At 39.3% G+C, this 23,572-nt stretch overlaps 1 protein-coding gene across 1 annotated transcript in view; it reads right to left on the bottom strand.

The window, feature by feature from the left end:
* Positions 1 to 22,739, bottom strand: part of epsti1 (epithelial stromal interaction 1) — a 26,098-nt gene extending 3,359 nt beyond the window's left edge. The window contains exons 1-7 of the mRNA XM_034147779.1: positions 22,469 to 22,739; positions 20,290 to 20,348; positions 20,116 to 20,199; positions 19,918 to 19,991; positions 18,701 to 18,784; positions 11,050 to 11,123; positions 8,496 to 8,580 (exon numbers count right to left, since the gene is read on the bottom strand). Coding sequence (XP_034003670.1) covers positions 8,496 to 8,580; positions 11,050 to 11,123; positions 18,701 to 18,784; positions 19,918 to 19,991; positions 20,116 to 20,199; positions 20,290 to 20,348; positions 22,469 to 22,635 — 627 coding nt within the window. The 5' untranslated portion in view covers positions 22,636 to 22,739. The remainder of the gene's footprint in view (positions 1 to 8,495; positions 8,581 to 11,049; positions 11,124 to 18,700; positions 18,785 to 19,917; positions 19,992 to 20,115; positions 20,200 to 20,289; positions 20,349 to 22,468) is intronic.
* Between the last annotated feature and the right edge of the window lie 833 nt (positions 22,740 to 23,572).

Genomic DNA, 23,572 nt, shown 5'->3' with positions numbered 1-23,572 from the left:
TAAAGTAGAGACACTACATAGTGATATACACCTGAACATCAGCAGGAGAGGACTCTTTAAAGTAGAGACACTACATACTGATATACACCTGAACATCAGCAGGAGAGGACTCTTTAAAGTAGAGACACTACATACTGATATACACCTGAACATCAGCAGGAGAGGACTCTTTAAAGTAGAGACACTACATAGTGATATACACCTGAACATCAGCAGGAGAGGACTCTTTAAAGTAGAGACACTACATACTGATATACACCTGAACATCAGCAGGAGAGGACTCTTTAAAGTAGAGACACTACATACTGATATACACCTGAACATCAGCAGGAGAGGACTCTTTAAAGTAGAGACACTACATACTGATATACACCTGAACATCAGCAGGAGAGGACTCTTTAAAGTAGAGACACCACATACTGATATACACCTGAACATCAGCAGGAGAGGACTCTTTAAAGTAGAGACACTACATACTGATATACACCTGAACATCAGCAGGAGAGGACTCTTTAAAGTAGAGACACTACATACTGATATACACCTGAACATCAGCAGGAGAGGACTCTTTAAAGTAGAGACACTACATACTGATATACACCTGAACATCAGTAGGAGAGGACTCTTTAAAGTAGAGACACTACATGCTGATATACACCTGAACATCAGCAGGAGAGGACTCTTTAAAGTAGAGACACTACATACTGATATACACCTGAACATCAGCAGGAGAGGACTCTTTAAAGTAGAGACACTACATACTGATATACACCTGAACATCGGCAGGAGAGGACTCTTTAAAGTAGAGACACTACATACTGATATACACCTGAACATCAGCAGGAGAGGACTCTTTAAAGTAGAGACACTACATACTGATATACACCTGAACATCAGCAGGAGAGGACTCTTTAAAGTAGAGACACTACATACTGATATACACCTGAACATCAGCAGGAGAGGACTCTTTAAAGTAGAGACACTGCATACTGATATACACCTGAACATCAGCAGGAGAGGACTCTTTAAAGTAGAGACACTACATACTGATATACACCTGCACATCAGCAGGAGAGGACTCTTTAAAGTAGAGACACTACATACTGATATACACCTGAACATCAGCAGGAGAGGACTCTTTAAAGTAGAGACACTACATACTGATATACACCTGAACATCAGCAGGAGAGGACTCTTTAAAGTAGAGACACTACATACTGATATACACCTGAACATCAGCAGGAGAGGACTCTTTAAAGTAGAGACACTACATACTGATATACAGCTGAACATCAGCAGGAGAGGACTCTTTAAAGTAGAGACACTACATACTGATATACACCTGAACATCAGCAGGAGAGGACTCTTTAAAGTAGAGACACTACATACTGATATACACCTGAACATCAGCAGGAGAGGACTCTTTAAAGTAGAGACACTACATACTGATATACACCTGAACATCAGCAGGAGAGGACTCTTTAAAGTAGAGACACTACATACTGATATATAAACCTGAACATTTGCAGAATGGGGCCCTTTAATCGAAGAAGTTAGGTAAAAATCCAAGAAAATGTGTTTTGTGTAACTTCTTTGGACCTCTCACCAATTTTGTGTCTTTTGAAGTTTGCTCACCCATTTTAAAACAGTATGTTAAATGTTTATTATTCACTCCTCTTGTAAAGATTCAGTGTGAACAGGAACCAGACAAGAAACAAAATGTGTTTCTTCCCGACTAAACAAATCAAACTCCAGATGGTAAACAGACTCTTAAGTTAAACTATTTATTTACTTTATCTGAGATAGTTTCACTTTAGAGCAGCTCTCTATTTCAGGAATGCTGCTCCACACACACATCACACTTTGAAGTCTAATCTTTTTGAGCGATTACGCTGCTAAAGAGGAAGTAATGAGAGGGTTTCAACGTTTTTGTCAGACGTCAACAATACACATGTATGAATGAATGTAAACATCATTTCACTGGACAGCTTGAAAGGCTCCGCTGGATTTAAGGTTTTTGCGACAATGATTAAGAACAATCTCAAACAATCAGGGTGTGCACATTAAATCAGTGAACCAGGAAAAGTAATACACAGCTAAACAAATACATATGATCCAATCAAAAAAGCCTTCTGAGTAAAGGATGCAGGGAGCTTTGAAGAGGATCCAGGGTGTGAGCAAAAAGGATGAGCCAAGGTGGAAAAATATCCAAAATATCAAAACAAAATGAAATGAAGCGAAGCGAAGCAAAAAAGGGGCAAATGAGTTTATTTCCTGTTTGGTGCAGAACCAGTTTGTATAATGTGTTTCTGGTAGCAGGTGCACGAGGAGAAGCTGGTATCATGTAATCAGTCAGTCAATAATACTCAATGGAAATTGAAATAACCCTGTTTAATACAAAATAAGTTTCTTTTAAACACACACACACACACACACACACACACACACACACACACACACACACACACACACACACACACACACACACACACACACACACACACACACACACACACACACACACACACACACACACACACACACACACACACACACACACACACACACACATCTCCCATGTTTGCACTCTCTCACACTGTTTTCCCGCAGCTGTAATGGGTCAGGGAAGAGGTTATTTAGGATGGCACGAGAGGAAGAAGGAACACATAGCCACCTGAGTGAGGCTCCAAAAGTCTCCCACACACACTACAAAACACACACACATGTATACACACACACATGGCCACAAATGGAGGATATGAAGGGGAGATCAGTGTGTCTTATGGAGCCATTGGAGGAAGAACAACAGATCCCAGAGTCTCAGAAAGAACCACATCAAGAAGTTTGACTTTTGCTGCTCAGAGGCCGCAAGAGGAGAGGAGAGGAGAGAGAGGAGAGAGGAGAGGAGAGGAGAGGAGAGAGAGGAGAGGAGAGAGAGAGGAGAGGAGAGGAGAAGAGGAGAGAGGAGCGGAGAGAGCGTAGGGAGAGGAGAGGAGGAGAGGAGAGAGAGGAGAGGAGAGGAGGGGGAGAGAGATGGAGAGGAGAAGTGAGGAGAGGAGAGGACGACGGAGAGGAGGAAGAGGGAAGAGAGGAGGGGGAGGAGGAGAGGACGAGGAGAGAGGAGAGGAGAGCGAGGAGGACAGACAGAGAGGAAGAAGTTGTGAAGGAAGAGGATCGTAGAGAGGAGAGAGAGGAAGAGAACGACGAGGAAGAGACGGGGAGTGGAAGAGGAGAGGAGAGGGGAGGAGAGGAGAGGAGAGGGAGGAGAGGAGATGGAGAGGAGAGAGAGGAGAGGAGAGGGGAGGAGGAGGGGGAGGAGAGAGAGGAGAGGAGAGGAGAGGAGAGGAGAGGAGAGGAGAGGTGAGGAGGGGAGAGGAGAGAGAGGAGAGGAGGTGGGAGGAAGAGAGGAGAGGAGAGAGAGGAGAGAGGAAGAGAGGAGAGGAGAGGAGGGAGGAAGAGAGGAGAGGAGAAGTGAGGAGAGGAGAGGAGAGGAGAGGAGAGGAGAGGAGAGGAGAGGAGAGGAGAGGAGAGGGGAAGAGAGGAGAGGAGAGGAGAGGGGAAGAGAGGAGAGGAGAGGAGGTGGGAGGAAATGAGAAGAAAAAAGATGGAAGAGATTAGAGGAAAGGAAAGGAGACACAATTATTGTAAATGGAAAGATATGAGAAAAGGAGACGGAGAGAAAGAACAGGAGATTGAATTAAAGAACAAGAGAAGAGAGGAAAAGAGAAGGGAGGGAAGGAAGGAAAGGAAATTAGATTAAAGGAGGGAAGAAGAAATACAGCAAAGGAAAAGAGAAGCGATGAAAAAGAAGGGAAGGTGAAGAAGGAAGGAAAGGAAGTGAGATGGAAGGAAACGAGAGAAATGGACAGGGATGTTATTGAAAATCAGGAAAAGGAAGGAAACAGAAGGGAAGACAGAGGAAAGGAAATGGGAATAAAGGAAATGAAAGAAGAGGATAGGACAGGACGAGAGGAGAGGAGACACAACGTCAAGATGAGACAAGACCAGAGAGGAGACAAGGAGACGGGAAGGTGAAGTAAATAATGTAGGCGGAGAAGAGAAGACGTAGGAGGTGAGGAGACAGAGCGAGTCAGGACAAGGTGAGAAGGTGGTGTGTGTGTGTGTGTGTGTGTGTGTGTGTGTGTGTGTGTGTGTGTGTGTGTGTGTGTGTGTGTGTGTGTGTGTGTGAGTGTGTCTTTATCTCTGCTCTCTGTTTTATTTCTACACCACACGTTGACCCCAGGTCTCTGTCTCTCTCTCACACCTCATGTTTCTGCTGAAAGATTTGCATCAGGAGGTCTGTGTGAGAACAACACAGAGTAATGGGGGGGGGGGGGGGGGGGGTGGTCCGTGTCCATGGAGGGAAAGCTGTGTGAGCAGATTTAACACTCCGTCACCACATAATCCACTCACAGCTCCTCGAGACACTTCCTGCACATTCTTCTTCTGTGGTGTAGCATCACCGATAGACACACGTTTACTGAAGTATTTAAGTACTATTTTGATATATGTGTACTCTACTTTAGTATTTTCATTTAGTGCTACTTTGTACTTCTACTCGTACACAAGACTTTCGCCGCACTGGTAGCAACATGTATATATATATATTTTTTTTTTAATGCTATTTTATTTCTATTGAGATGTTTACATTTTGGAATGTTTATTTCTAGTCTAGTATTGTACAATGCCATGTCTTTTTATGCTGCTGCAACGCAAACAATGCCCAAATTGGGATCAATAAATGACTTCTTATCTTATCTTAGCAGCACATTTACATGTATATATAGTTAACCTTTATACTTGTATATATGTACAGTCCAGGGTTTTGTCTAAACTTGGTAACAGGGTCTCTGCGCCTTCTTACTCTCGCCGTGCGCCCTCATACCAAAATGTTGATTTTCCCCTTAAAATGTTAAAGTGAACCCTGAAAACGACATTTATGTTCGTTCAAAAGTGGTATAATTACTCCAGAAATATGAAAATCGTGTCGAATAGAGCGTCAGACGGCAGAGACAGCTTTATTTTTACGGAGCTCCGAATAAATAGTGGATTGGTATCTGGTTGGCATGCATAAAAAAACGCATATAAGCTGATATGTTATAATGCAGTACTGAACAACTAATCTAGTATCTACATTTCTCTATATTGACAGACTACAATATTAAAATGCTCTTACATGTATAAAAACTGGATATTATAATTAATCTATTATTCTCTATATATTAAACAATATAAGATAATACTGTGAAAAGCTCCATTCTGCATGTATACTTAGCTGATAATACTTGTGTACTTCAGTGGGTCATTGTGCAGAATGAGTACTTTGCTTTATGTACTTTAAGTATATTTTGATGCATACTTAAGAAACATCTTGAAATCAGGACTTTTACTTATGATGGAGTACTTTAAGACCATAGTGTTTGTACTTTTACTTAAGTGACAGACCTGAGCACTTCCTTCACGGCTGATAGACACCAGGCAGGGTGAATAAATGTTATTAAATGTTCTGGGTGTCAGACTCTCTGACAGAAGCTGTCAACACTCTCCAATTATCCTCTGGTTCCTAAGAATAATTGTGACATCTTTTTTTAAGAAGCAGCCAAGAAAAAGACGGTTGATCAGGAAGACTTAGTTTGACTGACAGGGCTGCTGGTTGGCTGCTGAGGACTTTGGGTTTCCTCCAGGTACTTTTACTCAGGTTATTCTACTCTTCTGCACACTCCTCACGAGTCGTGTTGTGTCTCTGCTCAGCGTGAACTCTGGGAAGTCCCTTGAACTCCGCCTCCCCCCTCCTTCCCTCCCAGGAACACTAACAGGCAGAGAGGAAGAGAGGCTGGGAAAAAGGAAGCAGAGAAAACAAAAGGCAGCGAAAGCAGCAGACAGACAACTCAAGGCAAGAGAGAGGAGAGCAGTCGCCCTGTTCCTCTGAGTGTTCACCAGCGTAAAGTCATGCATTAACACGGCACACACTCTGTTTTCTTTATTTGAACATCAGATGTGTTTTCCTTAGCTCAGTTTCCATCATAACTCTGCTCCAGGTAGCTTGCTAAAGTGTTCCTGTGTGATGGCGGCCGCCCGTCACCTGTAAAACGGGCAGCATTTCCTGCACGATATTTCCTACAACAAACCTGTTTATCTCTATGAGACTCTGACATTTTGACGCTGTCTCCTCATCGATGAACTCGCGAGTAAAAAGGGACATTTTATTAATGTTTCTGTCCTACCGTTATGCAAATACCTTAAAGTGGACCTATCATGCTATATTTGAATAATATAGTGTAGGGCCATACCTATATAAGGCATATTTATACTTTTTTCTTTTCAAAATACCAAACAGATCATGCATTTTAGCCATGCCTCATTTAGCTGTATTTGACCATTTCTAGCTCTGGGCAGATTCAGTGAGAACAGCACCACCTACTGGCCTGGCATATGTACTACAGCGTCTCCAGCGCTTTCGAACGGCAATGGCCGTGGCTGTCTCCTCCTGATTGGTGGAGTTGGCCCAATAGCCGTAGCGCCACCGTCCTGACGTCAGGACAGTGTTCAAATCTGGATCAGTTTTTATCAGATCCGTTGCAGCCCCTTTTTTAGAGATTTGGGTATGGAGGAAAATAGAGAGGGTTGTGTTTTCTGACACTTGGTGAGTTCCCTGGAACACCGGGGACACATATTCATGTAGAAAAGACGTACAAAAGTGCATTTTGCATGATAGGTCCCCTTTAAAGTAAGTAACAAGATCATTTTGTTCTTAGAAACTGTTATGTAATGTAACCAACAGTGAAGCGTTACATAACTGCGTGACAGAGACATGTAATCAGTTTACATTACATGCCACTTGTGAGACGCTTTTATCCAAAGCGACTTACATACCATCCATACTGTGGACAATCCCCACAGGAGCAATTTGGGGTGAAGTGTCTTGCCCAACGACATGCTGACTGCAGTGGGGATTGAACCAATCAGATCAGAAAATCAACGCACTATCCCACTGAGCCACAGTCTCCAACCGTTACCCCCAACACTGGTATTCACCCTTCCCTTTTACTCCACCATGTGTGCCCCGGCTCTGATCAGGGGATCATTGCAGGGGGATCTGACTCCTCACCCCCTGCAGGAGACACCACTCATACCAGCGCTGCCCATGAGGATGAAGATTCTGAGTATTTATTCAGCCAACAGCCCACAGAGTAATGGTGTGAATGACCGCAGAGCTTCAGTCTCCGACCCCACAGCCACAGCTCAATACTGAACCCTGGGACCCAGAGAGTGTGTGTAATATCTTTCACAATGCCTGTTTAATGTAGAAAGTATGCTAAGCGACAGACTGTGTGACCTTATCCAAACTCATTTACCCTCACATATATGAAAGTAGGAATACAACAAAAAGCTCTAGTGTGGTCTGCCGAAATGTGGAGTGAGATTGATAACTCTAAAGAAAGCTCTTCACATTGTCTCTCTTTAAAAAGCACTTAAAATAACACTTGTTAAGCTATTATGTCCAAGATTGAATACGCTGAATGAGTGTGAACTCCTACACAAGTTCACTTCCCTCTGAAATGCATGAGGGAAATGTGTTTGGGTTGTAATGCTTCAGAATAATACGTGAACGCTCTCAATTCCATGTATTAACAATATATTGTGGTAATACTTAATATTTGCACAATCTGCACAATGACTACTTTTACTTTTGGTACTTTCACTATATTTTGATGATAATACTTTTCTACTTTTACTTGAGTAACATTTTTAATGCAGGACTTTTACTGTAACAGAGTATTCCTACACTCTGGTACTTCTACTTTTACTCAAGTACAAGATCTGAGTACTTCTTCTTTTACTCAAGTACAAGATCTGAGTACTTCTACTTTTACTCAAGAACAAGATCTGAGTACTTCTACTTTTACTCAAGTACAATATCTGAGTACTTTTACTTTTACTCAAGTACAAGATCTGAGTACTTCTACTTTTACTCAAGAACAAGATCTGAGTACTTCTTCTTTTACTCAAGTACAAGATCTGACTACTTCTACTTTTACTCAAGTACAAGATCTGAGTACTTCTACTTTTACTCAAGTACAAGATCTGACTACTTCTACATTTACTCAAGTACAAGATCTGAGTACTTCTACTTTTACTCAAGTACAAGATCTGAGTACTTCTACTTTTACTCAAGTACAAGATCTGAGTACTTCTACTTTTACTCAAGTACAAGATCTGAGTACTTCTACTTTTACTCAAGTACAAGATCTGAGTACTTCTACTTTTACTCAAGTACAAGATCTGAGTACTTCTACTTTTACTAAAGTACAAGATCTGAGTACTTCTCCCACCTCTGCCTATAGCTTATTGGGGTGTCCCATTTCACATGTCTCCATTATGTCTCCTGATTGTACTTGTATTATTATTAAACTTGTGAATAAGTGAGGATGATGAGGATGATGAGGAAGATGACACTGATGCCCCACACACACATCATGTAGGTGCTTCCTTACCTGAGATGGAGTGTGTGTAGCACCGCCTGACACCAGGCAACTCGGCACCGCCCTGTCGAACCTCTGCAGAAAACTCTCAGTCTTCCTGCAATAAATACACACATTGCATCGTCATCATCCAAGAGCCTGACACTGAGGTCTGAAGGAGGGTTCATTTCCTCCACTGACGCTCCGCACGGCCACAGCCGAGTTGAGGAGGTTTGTTTGTCCCTCGCTGCTAAATCTGCTCATTGTTCCTTCAGGTTCACACGTTGGTCTGCTGTCTCTGCTTTGTGTTTGTCTTGTAAGGAAGCCAGCGATGCTCCTCGGCAAGCCATTTCCTCCACAGACAACATGCTTATTGTTGATTTAAAGTGGTCTGATGCACTTCTGGGGAATATGGCATGTGTTTAGACATATCTAATTATTGTCACATCTATATCAAATAGATCCCCTAATCACTTTAAAGGACGATTTCCACTGATGTTACACGCCAAGTCAAGTTCCTAGTAGCTAGAGTGCTACAAGGCTTTGATGTAGATATAGATATACATAGATTGGGGTTCATAAAGACATGAAATGTACTACCAGCAGGTTAACATTAGGTCTATTGGCAGGACTGCATTTAATCCGTTTTATTACTCATTGTATACAAGGTTCAAGGTTCAAGGTTCTTTATTGTCAAACTAACATAGCTACAGAGTAATTATGTCGTTGAAAATCTTATGTCACAGGCTTCTCCAACAATGCAACATAATAATAATACAGATAGCAAGAGTAATACAAAAAGAAAAATAGTTCTAAAATAAAGTGAGTATGTAGAATAGTGCAGTACGAGTCTATATACAAGTTATTGGAATGATATATATTAGATAGTAGATATATATTACTAAGTAGCAGATGAATGTTTTGAAATAGTTTCAGCAGTTCAATTGTTTATACCTGCTTAACATCAGCATGTTAGGCTGTACTTCACAGAGCTGCTGCTAGCATGGCTTTAGACATTGTCCAAAAATGCACAATGACTGTATTGGGACCGCTGAGACGTCCATGAATTGTACATCGTTTGCACATTATCTACCCTGCATCAAATTCCTAGTCATAGAAGACATTGTACTAAAGATATCGCAACTATACGTATAAAGTGTTGCAGCTAATTTCAATTCTCCCCCTCATTTGCAGAGGAAGAAATAATAGTTTTAATGTTTATATCATGACCTTATGTTTCATTTTTTGGTCTCTTTTTGACTTTACAACTGACATGTATGGGAGCATTATGTACTGTCATCTCATCCTGTCAGTGCATCCCATAATACATGAGTTTGAGCCTGCTGCTGGCTGAATTCATTGGAAAGTCTAGGTGTGGAAACTTAAGAAATGCCACTGTAACAGCATTGGCTTATTAGTAGCCCTGATCTTTGCAAATGGTACAGTTTAGCCAAGAGCTTAATTTGCATCGAAAGTTGCCAATTTTGTGCATATTCCCTTATTTAAAGTGGACCTATCATGCTATATTTGAATAATATAGTGTAGGACCATACCTATATAAGGCATATTTATACTTTTTTTTTTTCAAAATACCAAACAGATCATGCATTTTAGCCATGCCTCATTTTGCTCAATTTGACATTTTTTAGCTCTGTTTTTGCAAGGGCTGATTCAGTGAGAACAGCACCACCTACTGGCCTGGCATATGTACTACAGCGTCTCCAGCGCTTTCGAACGGCAATGGCCGTGGCTGTCTCCTCCTGATTGGTGGAGTTGGCCCAATAGCCGTAGCGCCACTTCTGTGACGTCATAGAAGTGTTCAAATCTGGATCAGTTTTTATCAGATCCGTTGCAGCCCCTTTTTTAGAGATTTGGGTATGGAGGAAAATAGAGAGGGTTGTGTTTTCTGACACTTGGTGAGTTCCCTGGAACACCGGGGACACATATTCATGTATAAAAGACGTACAAAAGTGCATTTTGCATGATAGGTCCCCTTTAAGAAATGCCACTGTAACAGCATTGGCTTATTAGTAGCCTTGATTTTTCCAAATGGTATGGTTTTGCCAAGAGCTTAATTTGCATCGAAAGTTGCCAATTTTGTGCATATTCCCTTATTTAAATATGTGTAAATACCACAAGAAACACAGAAACGCTGTACTTTGCAGCTGTTTGCCTTTTTGTCCTTTAGTTTTTATAAAAAGCTGTGCAAGTGTTCATGAATTCACCTCTAAGCCTTGTGTATTCTCTGATGCACAGCTCCTTTCACAGGCCAAACAGTTTCTTTTACAATTAGAAAACAAGCAATAAAACTGCTTTCCAGTGCAAACAGAGGTAAACCTCATGTCTTCATGATCCTGTGATACTAAGAACAGATATGATCTGTTTTCCCTTTCTTCTGCCTGACAGTAAAATGCTAAACTATGATGATAATTATACTGTAGGTCAGCGGAGGATCAGACATCGGGCGCTTCCTTTGTGACGGTCTGCAGATTGTGTCATCTGATGCTACATCCTTTGCAGAGTGAGACACAACAGAAAACAAGGCGACACCGCAGTGTGACAGCGAGGTGAACCTGATCCTTCTGACCTGATGTGATCCGGTCTGTGCTGATCCCTCCTCCTCTGATCCTCCTGACGCCGCCTCTCCTCCAGAAGCTCCGCCTGCAAAACATCACAAAACATCTGTCACACAGAGAGACGGCAAACGTACACACATCCTTTACTCAAGGAGAAGTACAGATACTCGTGTTTAAAAATACTCTGGTAAAAGTAGAAGTACTGACTAAACTTCTTTACTCAAGTAAAAGTAAAGAGGGCTTTGAAATGTACTTGAGTAAAAAGTACCCATAACTAGCAGCTGTTTTAAAGAGTACCTGACCTCCCTTTATATTAATAGAACAATAATGTCATTGTTAGCTAATGAATGTTTCCATGCTGAACAATGGCAACATGATAACGTTTTCATTGGTCCCTCTTCTTTCTTGCTGGCAGTGAAATGAATTTGGCTCTTTGAAATAATGTTGTTTTGAAAATTCAAAAAAAGATACATTATTATTTATTTGGGATTTGTATAATCTAAAGCTTAGTGCAGTTGTTCTTCCTCAAAGCTTATCAGTTCAATTTGAAATTAAAGTTCCACAATCCTTCCCTCTATAGATTAACTTGTGCAAACTTGTTTCAACAAAGTTTTGTAACCTGATTACTTTCCGTTACTTTTGGATGACCTCAATATCAAATGCAATCAAGCGAAAAGAAAAATGTGTGTATTAGTGGAGTAAAGTACTGATACCAGAAAAATGTACTTAAAGGGGACCTATCATGCAAAATGCACTTTTGTACGTCTTTTATACATGAATATGTGTCCCCGGTGTTCCAGGGAACTCACCAAGTGTCAGAAAACACAACCCTCTCTATTTTCCTCCATACCCACATCTCTAAAAAAGGGGCTGCAACGGATCTGATAAAAACTGATCCAGATTTGAACACTGTCCTGACGTCAGGACGGTGGCGCTACGGCTATTGGGCCAACTCCACCAATCAGGAGGAGACAGCCACGGCCATTGCCGTTCGAAAGCGCTGGAGACGCTGTAGTACATATGCCAGGCCTGTAGATGGTGCTGTTCTCACTGAATCAGCCCTTGCAAAAACAGAGCTAGAAATTGTCAAATTGAGCAAAATGAGGCATGGCTAAAATGCATGATCTGTTTGGTATTTTGAAAAAAAAAAAGTATAAATATGCCTTATATAGGTATGGTCCTACACTATATTATTATAATATAGCATGATAGGTCCACTTTAAGTACAGTAACGCAGTATTTGTACTCCACTACTTCCCACCTCTGATCCACATTCATGTTAAACCTCTGCTTAGTCTACAGACGTGATATCGCTGAATAAAAACATGCCTCTGGGTCGTGAATCTGCCCTGACCCACTTTGGTTTTGGGGAGTTCGATACAGATGAATTATTAACCGTTCAAAACCACATAAAGTCAGTTCACTCCAGCTCATCCCGGCTACTGGACTCCTGCCTCGTTTTGAACAGTAAATAACAGTAAACATGGTCGAGCTGCCAGAATATCATCTCAAAATGAAAACATCAGTCATAGAAAAACACATGTTGTCTTTAGCTGGCAAACACACGGACCTTTCAGAGGACTGAGAGGGGTTTCCAAGTATTTAAAGGACAATAGGATTGAGAAAATGGGATGTATCGTCTTACAAAAATATCACAGAAACTATAACTAAAACTAAACGGATGATTCCTAATCTTGTAGATGATGGAATTGGAAAACACCGCATATTTTGACATGCCTCAAAGTGACGTTCTATATACTTTATCCTGAAATTGATTGCTTTTATTACCTCCGCCAAGGAGTTGTTTGTTTGTCATCAGGAGAAAAATACTGGCCTTGTTTTGAGTGGAAGGGTGAAGCTCGGGCCAAAGAGGAAACCCATCAAATGTTGGCGCGGTTGCACACATTATTTTTCACTTATGGAAAAGCCTTTGATGAGTTCTGCGCTCTCTCAGTGCTTCTACATGTGTATTGTTATGCTTGTTATCTAAAACACAATAGATTACTTTTATATTCATAATATCATGAACTTTAAAGTCATGTTTTCATGTCAGACTGCAGCAAGTTATGTGTATGCCAATATCTGTAATTACAGACCAGAATACTGTATGTGTTCTGCAATCATCACTACAGTACATGTGAGTATTATTGACATTATTGGGTACTGATTGATTGATTGATTGCATGATATCAGCATCTCTGTTTGTGTCTGCAACTAAAAAAAAACACATTATACAAGGAAATAAACTCAATCACCCTCTTGCTTCATATCATTTTGTTTTCATATGTTAAACTCTCTATTTGTGGGCGTGTGTAATAATAATAGTTTTTAATTTGCTTTTAAACATTTCAATGGAGTTTGCTGTTCTAAGATCCACTGTGTAGTGTGTGTGTGTGTGTGTGTGTGTGTGTGTGTGTGTGTGTGTGTGTGTGTGTGTGTGTGTGTGCGTGCATGCGTGCGTGCGTGCGTGCGTGCGTGCGTGCGTGCGTGCGTGCGTGCGTGCGTGTGTGTGTGTGTAGTAGACTTTATACTATAAGCTTCAATGTGAGCCTCACTCAGGTGGGCTGTGAGTTCCTTCTTCCTCTCGTGCCATCCTAAATAACTTCTTGACCCATTTCAGCTCCTTTGAGTCCGGAAAACATGCATGTTTAAAAGTAAATACATGTTGTGTCAGTATAGATCAGGGTTATTTCAATTTCCATTGAGTATTATCGGCTACTGATTACATGATTTCAGCTTCTCTTCTTGTGTCTGCTACCAGAGAAATCCCACATTATACCAAACTGGTTCTGCACCAAACAGGAAATAAACTCAGTTGCCGTCTGCGGTCTTTGCGTCATTTAATTTTGTTTAAATATTTTGCATATTTTTGCAGTAATCCTCTTCAAAAGTTCCCTGTTTGCTTGTCTCAGCCTGTTGTTAGGCATCGTTGCTATGCGCATAATTGTTGCATGTATTTGCTTTGCTTTGTTTCCCTATTTGCCGTTTTAATTCCCACACACTTTAAATATATATTTATCCAAACACATTTAGTCCATCGGAAAAGGGAAATTGAATGTAAACTACCCCAAGTTGTGTTTACATTTGGTGTTATCCATCAAAATGCAGTGTGTGTATCCTGAGGTCTCACAAATATGATGAGTCACCCTCATTGCTACCTCTGTGGTGAACTTTAGCAACGTTTCTTTCCCCAAAAAAGGTATTAGGAAACTTAAAGGTGAGAGACTGAAAATCAGTGATTGCATCCCGCGTGACTTTAGAGAGACTTTTCACCTCTCTTTATAAACGTACATTTGAGTTAAATACTCATAAGATTGGTCACAGCACCTCTTTCATTTCGTGTTTTGTATGAGTTTTTTTATTTCAGGATTCTACCATATTAAATGTTTTGTGTATTAGTTTTTGATTGATTTTTTGTTCATTCTTACGTCATTTCCAGTTTCCCCACTTTACATTTAGCCATAGTATTAAGTAGAACCTATTATTTTGTATTTAAACGTCATATTAATGCTGTCAACTAACCTAATACAGTTATGTGAAATGTGTTAGCTAATACATTTGATTAAAGTCAACTTTTCAGTGTTTTCAGGATACAGGGTTTTCTCCGGGTGTTTCCGTTTTTTTCCCACAAAGCAAAATAATAAAAAAAAATACTGTAATTTAATGTTCTGCTTATCTCTCTGTGATTTGCCGTCAGAGCTGTGAACATGCAACACAGTCTGTTTCAACCAAGTCAAAGTGTTTGTAGGAAACACAAAGAAAATGTGTGTATTGTGAGAAAGTCACAATAGTTATTGAGTCACTTTTAACCATGTAATAATACGAAGAGCTGATTGTTGTCAGAGCTGAAGTTCTGCTCACTCTGTATTTATAAAGCAGGATATTATATATACATAAGTATGTGATGAATAGAATATTAAATATTAGATTGAATATAAATGTAAAATGTACAGTGTGATTTTAAGTCCAGTTGTCTAAGAGAAGCTATGGTATGGTAGGAAGTAGTGGAGTACAAATACTTTGTTACTGTACTTAAGTACATGTGTCTGGTATCAGTACTTTACTCCACTACTTATTTCTCTGACGACTTTTTACTTTGACTTCTTACATTTTCAAAGAGGTGGTGGTGCAACATGGAAAAGGTCTGCGGATCACCACTTTAGTCCTGAGTATTAATGAGCTTTCCACACAGCAGTCTAATAACCGCTATATGTCACATTGAGGGCCAGACGTGAGGTATGAGAAGTCTGAGAGGAGCTGACTTTGGTTTCTGGAAACAGAGGAGAGCATTAATCAGGTGCTTCTCAGGGTTTAATGTGAGGGAAGACACTCTGCTGACATCTACAGGCCAGACATGGTATTGCTTCTCACTGAGGGAAGACAAACTAGTGACATGCAGTGGAAGAGTGACACAAGCTGACCTAAGAAGAATAAAAACCCTTTATGGATGTCTTATGGTTGTGATTTGTGTATTTTCTATCTAGCGTTGTGTGTCTGGCAATTATATATTGCAATGTTCAAACACTTTAAATAACGTTGTCTACAAAGTAAGAAGAGTGACACTCCACAAAATGACAATTATCGAATAAATAATATATCTTTTAGCACACAAGAAAGCTCTCACTCTTCGTTGTTGTTTACTCTGATATATCAGCCTCTCATTTGCATTTATTAGCGGGCCTGGGGAGTAACAGAATGTTTGTAACGGGATTATTAAGTAATCAGGAAACTGTATTCACTTACAGTTAAATAGAAAAGATGTAATCAGATTACCACATTTCTAAAACTTGGATTCTTATGTGTGTTTGTTGTAAAGGATCAGATGTTATCTCTTCTCTGTCAGCTGTTCTGTTCTGTAGGATAATACTTTATGGTTTTCACTTTCTTCGCTTGATTTGTTCTGTTTTTAACTCAGCAGGTGAACCTGTATGCTCATCAAATAGTGTGTGTGAGCTTAACTGTGTGTGTTAAACTAAAACGGAGCATTTTCTGACTTTTTTCAGCTTTTTTAAGCAAATCTCTGATCCTAAATATCTTGGTTTCTTCTTTTCTAAGGTCACATTGTTCTGTTGTCTTACAGGGGGGTCAAACTCAAATACACAGTGGGCCAACATTAAAAAATGGGTACTAGTCGAGGGCCGGACTGGTTCAATGTCTATTGCAAAACTTATTGAAATGAACTTATTGCACATATTAAACCTGGAACTAACAAAGCTTAAATGATTGCTTATAAAAACAACAGTCATTTCTTATGATTACATTTTCCCACAGGCCAACAACAGTTTCAACAAAACTATTCCCTCAAAGAAAAAACCAAACGTGCCCTGTTGTCGTGAGAGAAAAGGTGCAGAAGGAAACATCCATGTGAACTCAGTGTGCTGCTCTGTGATGCTAGCTCAAGCCAGATACTTGGCATCTCATCTTGGGTGCAAGGTCATCAATGTTTGGGGTCAGGCTCTGAGCTGAGGAAACCCTCAGGATTGAGTGAAGGTGTGCGTGCAATATACCGGCGGGCCAGATCTAAAAGTAATTAGAAATTATCCTGCGGGCCGAAATTAAATCCACCACGGGCCGGATTTGGCCCCCGGGCCTTGACTTTGACACATGTGTCTTACATAATACACATATTTTTCTTTTCGCTTGATTTTATTGCATTGCATTTGATATTGAGGTCATCCAAAAGTAACGGAAAGTAATCAGGTTAAAACACTTTGTTGAAACGAGTTTGCACAAGTTTATCTATAGAGGGAAGGATTGTGGAACTTTAATTTCAAATTGAACTGATAAGCTTTGAGGAAGAACAACTGCACTAAGCTTTAGATGATACAAATCCCAAATAAATAATAATGTATCTTTCTTTGAATTTTCAAAACAACATTATTTCAAAGAGCCTAATTCATTTCAATGCCAGCAAGAGTCTTAATGTTTAAGACAAATGACAGTCTTCCTTTACAATCATTTCACTTGAACAAAGCACAGTGTCTCAGTCTTTAGGTTCCTCACATTCGGCTTCGGTTTGCTTTGAGATCATGTTTGAAATATCATCCCTAACGCAGCTCTCTGATAATGTTCTAGAGCTTTGATAAGGATGAAGGTTGGAGTTTTCCGTATTTTAATTTGCCAATCAAGTAGATTTTTTGTAATGTTTGTCATCCTATATGTTCCTCTGTAAACTTGGCTGTTTACAAATGTTGATACTCAGCCTATGTTACACTTCCTCCAATCTAAGTACATTGAACTGGATTTCAGCAAAGGATTGAGATTGAATGTGTTTCTGTATCTGGCTGAAACTTAGCTTTTTCCACCTCCTCTCAAAACAGAGCGTTCCTGATCTCTGGGGTTTGTCAAAAAGCACTCAGGAAACCTCTGTGCCGACTGAAATATAACAGATTAGATGGGGTTTAAATAACTCACCAAAGGGTGTTTAATATACTAAATCTGCTCAATGTTTGCTTTTCTCCATTTTCTAATAATTTGTTTTGAATTGGAATATAAGTTGATGGGGTGGCGAGGGATTTAAAACAGTTTTGTAAGTCTTAATGAACTGAGCTTTTGCTTAAATGCCAAGTACTTATATGTGTCCCGCTCTATTGAAATCAGTGGGATGTAACAAACACCTCATTTTGAAATATAAACGTGGATTCATGTCAAGAACTCGTGTCAATTTGGGGGTTTTGGTTGATTTTCAACCAAGTCTTTGCAATATTCAGATGATAAAAACATTTTTGAAGCTAGTAAAGGCAGAGTGACACCTTCACATCTTACTCTACTTAGCCCCAATTGTGGTTCTAGGGGTACTTATCCCCTTGGAGCCCCCTCTTAAAATAACTTTGGCTTGTATATTTTTAAGAATGTACTTCAAGCTTTGAAGGCGTTTTCCTCGTAAACGTGGCTCAGGGGACTGCTTTATATTTGGAGAACAAAAGGATATCTCGAGCGTAGGACTTATTTATGTGTATTGTTGGCATGTCAGTTTATTTGTTTATACTGTTTTTATCCTGCCGTATTCTTTTGAACACTTGGTGGCGCTGATTAGACGCACACAGGTGTATAAATGGGGGTATAGGTTACAGGAAACTACAGAAAGATGCTAACAGCTACAACCCAACAACTCACTGACAGAATGAAACCTTGTTATTGTACAACCTCTTCAAAAAACCTCAAACTAAAATGGATCCAACCACTGGAAATCCATCATCTGTTTTTGTCTGCGTATGATCCCTTTGCCCATTCACCGGTGTATTCATTGAACTTGCAAAGAGGACATTGGGACATGTTAAGACCAGCTATGAATCCCCTCTTTCCAACAGTGTATGCAACTCAAAATTAGTTTAATAATAATAATACGTTTTATTGTTATAGCGCTTTTCCCAGTGCTCAAAGACGCTTTGAGTGTCAATATGACCGGTTTGGATAGAGCACATCACATATGACCTTTTTTAAGGTAATGTTCACGGTTATGTTTGTTTGTCAGCAGGATTTTAGAGAAAGTACCGGCCTTATTTTCATGAAACTGAGTAGAAAGATGTTGCATTGGCCAAGGAAGAAGCCGTTTAATTTGAGAGGAAACACGAAACATTGACGGCTTATGAAACGACCTTTTTGGGGATCAGCGCTCTCCAAATGCCCCTCTACTTATTGATGATTAAATGTTGTTCTCACCCTCTCCCGCTGTTTATCTTTCATCTTCTGGTTCTCCTCTTCCTCCTCTTGCCTCTTCTTCTTGTCCGCCTCCTGCTGTTTCAGCTTAAAAAAACACATATTTTGTATTTATTGAGCTGACCAAAGCGACCTACAATAAGTGCATTCAACCATGAAGACACAAACACACAACAGCTAGAATCCTGCAGGTACATTTGCTTTAATTAAGCCATGAATATTATTTGTGATTCAACCAAGGAACATCTTTCCTTTCCTTGCATCTCAACCATATTTTAATAAAATTGCATGTTTGTGTTTTTCACAGAATACATATGATTGTAATCACTCTCAACCCTTAGATGCCCTTTGAGTGACTGGACCCTACACTCTTCCATAAGTGGGTCAAAAAGGAGCCGTATTAGAATAATATGTGTTTTTATGTCATTTTGGTTAAGAAAAATCACTTGTATAATATTTAGTATTATATTTTGGTTCACACTAGAAATATTTTATATTTAATTTTTCACTATTTATAATTTTAGACATTTTTTTTACATTTTGAAAAAAGAACGTTTTGAACATATCGATGCAAAGATCTCCGCTATTCTGAGACCCTCACAGTATTCCAGTCCCTTTTCAAAACTCATCTCTTCTCCTCTTGTCTACTCATAGCCCACCCCCCATCAATCCATGCCGGTTGATCAAGTTTGATAGTCCTATACCCCCCACCCTAACCTTCCCTTATATTGTAAAGTGATTTTGAGTCCTTGAAAAGCCCTATACAAATACAATGTATTATTATTATTATGATTATACTGACAGGTATCAGACCTTGCTGTGTGAAATAATCTTCCTCAGAGGTGTCACTTGTGATGTCGTCTGTGTGGTCTACAGTGAATGTAGTCCTGACAGCAACAGGTGATAAGAATCAAAGGTTCCCATTGGATCCCATAGGAAATGCATGCGGGTCATTTTTGACCCACTTATGGAAGCTTGGGGTAGTAATACAAAAACTACAATTTCTTAAAATGAACATTTAAAATTTGAATGGCATGATATCCAAAACATGTTTTTTGAGGAATAGCTGGAATATGAAATGATAAAAAAATGTAATTACAAAGATACTTCAAGAAAACCACCTCACCGGGTCAAAAAAGACCCACTTATGCATCTAAGGGTTAAGGGCGTATGAATTGAGTGTATTCTGTGTTTATGACAGTAAACGTGTGAGGAAGTACCTTCTTCTGCAGTTTGGCGTGATGTAATTCTAAATGCTGCTTCTCCCTGACTGCAGACAATGTTGCGTTCCCACCTTGATCAATTAAACAGGAAAGTACAGCATATCAGTGAGGAAGCAGGTGACTAAGCACACAACACATAAGAATAATGTTGTGCAAAAAGCTGATATGCATGGAGTGTACTTGTGTGTTGTTTACCCAGCTTCTCTGAGAAGGGCTGCACAGGTTTGGGTTTATTTTCCTCTTTCCACTTCTGAAGCTCCTCCAGTTCTTTCTGAGCCACTGCAGCAACACAGAGCTTTGTTATTCGGGAAATACATTTCAACATGTAGGTACATTATTTGGTATTTGAAGGATGCGATGTCGGCATACTCATTTGAGTCTTGCTTCGTCGGGATTCATTGGGCGGGAACCTCGTAAACCCAACTGAGCTGAGGATGGAGACAGAGAGAGTGTGTTAGTGAAACCTTGGTCCTTAATGAAAACTCAAATGTGTCTGCAGCTGTGAGGATAAAAAAACGTGTAAAAGATAAGACGGTATACTTGGTTTGTATTCTTTGTCTTGAATCAGATTCATCCAGGTATAACTTCATACTGTACTGATAGGCCAATAACTCGTACACGTGTTTTTGGTGTGTAAAAAACACTAAATACAAGTTTGGAAAGTCTTTCAAAAGTATCAAGTAGATAGGTCTCCGTTCCCATGATAAACCCAACTACCTTGGATTTCTAATGTGTAAAATGTAGTTATATATATATATTCAACTCCAATACATAGGACAGCTATAGTTACGGATTTCATGAAAAGATTTAACATAGACAAATGAATGCTTAGTACATACAATATTAGAATTAGAATACAACATGGATCCAAACAACAACTTGTGCATCAAAACCATTAAAATGCTATTTCATGAAGACAATAAGTAATGGTTTTATATATCACTGGTTGTTTTCAGTGTTGTTTTATTATAACTTATGTATACAAGTACATTTAACATATGCTTAAATGTTACGATATATATAAGACCTTATAAATATTGTTAACTCTGGTAAAGGCCTTTGTTCAAAACTGATTTTGTTTTGGCTAAAAGATGATGAGTAAAATAAAGAATAGAAATGCTGCTTTCATGAATGAGAAATAATAATACAAGTAGGATGCTGCCTTCAATTAAAGGTAGGGTAGATAAGAATGGAGAGACCAGCTCGAGTGCACTAGAATTTGAAAGTACGCAGCCGAAAAAAATCTGGCCCGTACTCCTCCAACACACACGAACGCGCACATGACCAATGAGGGCACGAGATAAGTTTGTGCACGAGATGGAAGGCTGACAGGCAGGTAGGCCATCCAGTTATTTTAGCCGGGCCGGCTCAGATGATTGGTCGTACTTTTTACAGTACTACGGCTTCCACAGATGACATTTTTTTATGTATTTATTGTCAAAGCATTTAATGTATTCATTGCTATCGGGATGTTAAGAGCATTCCATGGAATATAACAAAAAGTGTTTCTGAAGTGAATTACCTACCCCACCTTTAAGACAAAAATAATTTGTTTATCTTGTAAACATTTGACTTTATGTTGCTTTCAGGTCATGTTGTATATTTCTGCTTTCCTAAAGTGGCCTTTTATTTTTCTATTAGCCCAAATAAATGAAATGATTCATGCATTTTATTTGCCGAGTACAAACTTTCCCTCACATATTACACGTTGTTGTTTTTCGTGTTAAAAACTATAAATATTACTATGTGTGACTGTTGAACACATAGTAATATTTATAGTTTTTAAAGCAGTTTTTACTGCTTATCTAATGTAGCACTTCAGACTCTATAGACTCTAGAGCAGGGGTGTTGGCCCGCGACTTCATTTTATGTGGCCCGCAAGAGCTTGCAAAGAATATAATACGTTTATTATACGGTTACATGCCACTTTACAGAAGCAGGTTGCCCATAAACTACATGTCCCACAATGCATCTCGTTTTGTGACATGCACACTGAAGAGACTTGCAATTGTTTGCCCTGAACTTCTGCTTTCAGACGTAGTTAATTAGGAAGTTATTAACCTATCCGATAATAATCCAATGCAGAGGCAATAATGTAATATAATACATTATTTATATATATATATATATTATATATTTATATATGTATATTTATATAGTTACAACCGGCCCTTTGAGTGCAACCATAATGCTAATGTAGCCCGCGATGAAATTTAGTTTGACACCCCTGCTCTATAAAGTCTGAAGTGCTACATTAGATAAACAGTTGCGGTTTCCGGGAAACAGTGAAGGCATCGTATCTCTCTAATCCAGGGAAACGAAACTGAAAGTTAACAGCGGAAACTTAATTTAAAATATATTTTTACCATCCAGTCTATGTTTTTTACTAATCAAATATTACACCAATGTAGTACATATTAACGAAACTAAATAAAAAAAGTTCATATATGTTCCTTTGCACTTTTATTTTTAAGTTACACCGCATGTCAGGGACAAAAACATGGACTTTAGGGTCGAAATACTGGGTAGGAATTTGATCATAACTCACTATTGAGGCTCCCGGTTGTTCGCAGGTGTATTCTGGGCTTCAGGGTCCTCTCTTCCGGGGTCCACAGGTGTCTGATCATCACCCCCAGATGTCCCAGGTGTTCCAGGTGTGGTTCTCCCGGGGTTCTGCTGGTTCCTGTAGTCCCTCTGGTTCTGATAAGGATCCATGTCTGTCTCTCAGAACAGATGGTAAACAGGAACAGGTTCACTGAGATGCTGTTCTGTAGATTCAACTCACCTGTTACTGTATGTGTTTACTGCACATACAGCGGGGGGAGGGATTAATGGAACAGCGCCTTCTGCTGGAAGAACAGGGGGAGGGAGGTGTCCATTTAAAGGCCCAGTCTGTCAATTTGTGGACAGAAATACTTTTTATTTTGTATTTGTTATTATTATTATTACTATATATGTATGTGTATTTTTCTTTCCCTTCTATTTGATTCATTCATTGTAATGACGCCACACCTCAGGCCAATATGATTATGTGTTATTCTTATTCATTTTCTCTCTGTGCTTGTATTTAAGTAATTGATATGTAAATTGAGATACACATAGATATCTTGCTACATGAATAAAGTGAGATTATTGTCACCCATGGAGAGATGTATGTTATATTTGCAATAACTATTGTGCACACATGTGTGTACGTATGCGGGTGTATGTTGTATGCATGTTATGTCTGAATGTTTACAAAAATGACAATAAAAAGAGTATTTAAAAAAAAAGAAATAATCTATATTCAAATCTAAAAATATACATGTTTTTTTCCAACTGATCTTATTTCTTATCTTAGGTTTTACCAGTCTTTTGAGTTCCTGAGCTGATCACGTGATATCATTAACCTTTATTTAATACTACTAATTAAGAATGCACATTTACTACATTCATGTTAACATTAAGTTCATTTATTTGCAATACTGTCCACCACAAAGTAACACAATTTAAACATTGTATTCATGTTTGTATTTTAGCCCCCTATAACTTGCACAATTGAATGCCGTAGATTTTTATTTTACTGTTACTTGCATTTTTTTGTTTTCTATTTTTTGTATACATATTGAATGAGCATTGTTGGCTAAGATCTAATATTTTAATTGCCCACCAC

This window comes from Trematomus bernacchii, unplaced genomic scaffold, assembly GCF_902827165.1.
Source record: "Trematomus bernacchii unplaced genomic scaffold, fTreBer1.1, whole genome shotgun sequence".
Taxonomy (NCBI): domain Eukaryota; kingdom Metazoa; phylum Chordata; class Actinopteri; order Perciformes; family Nototheniidae; genus Trematomus; species Trematomus bernacchii.
The sequence above is the reverse complement of the archived record's forward strand: the minus strand, read 5'-3'. Positions and strand labels throughout refer to the sequence as shown.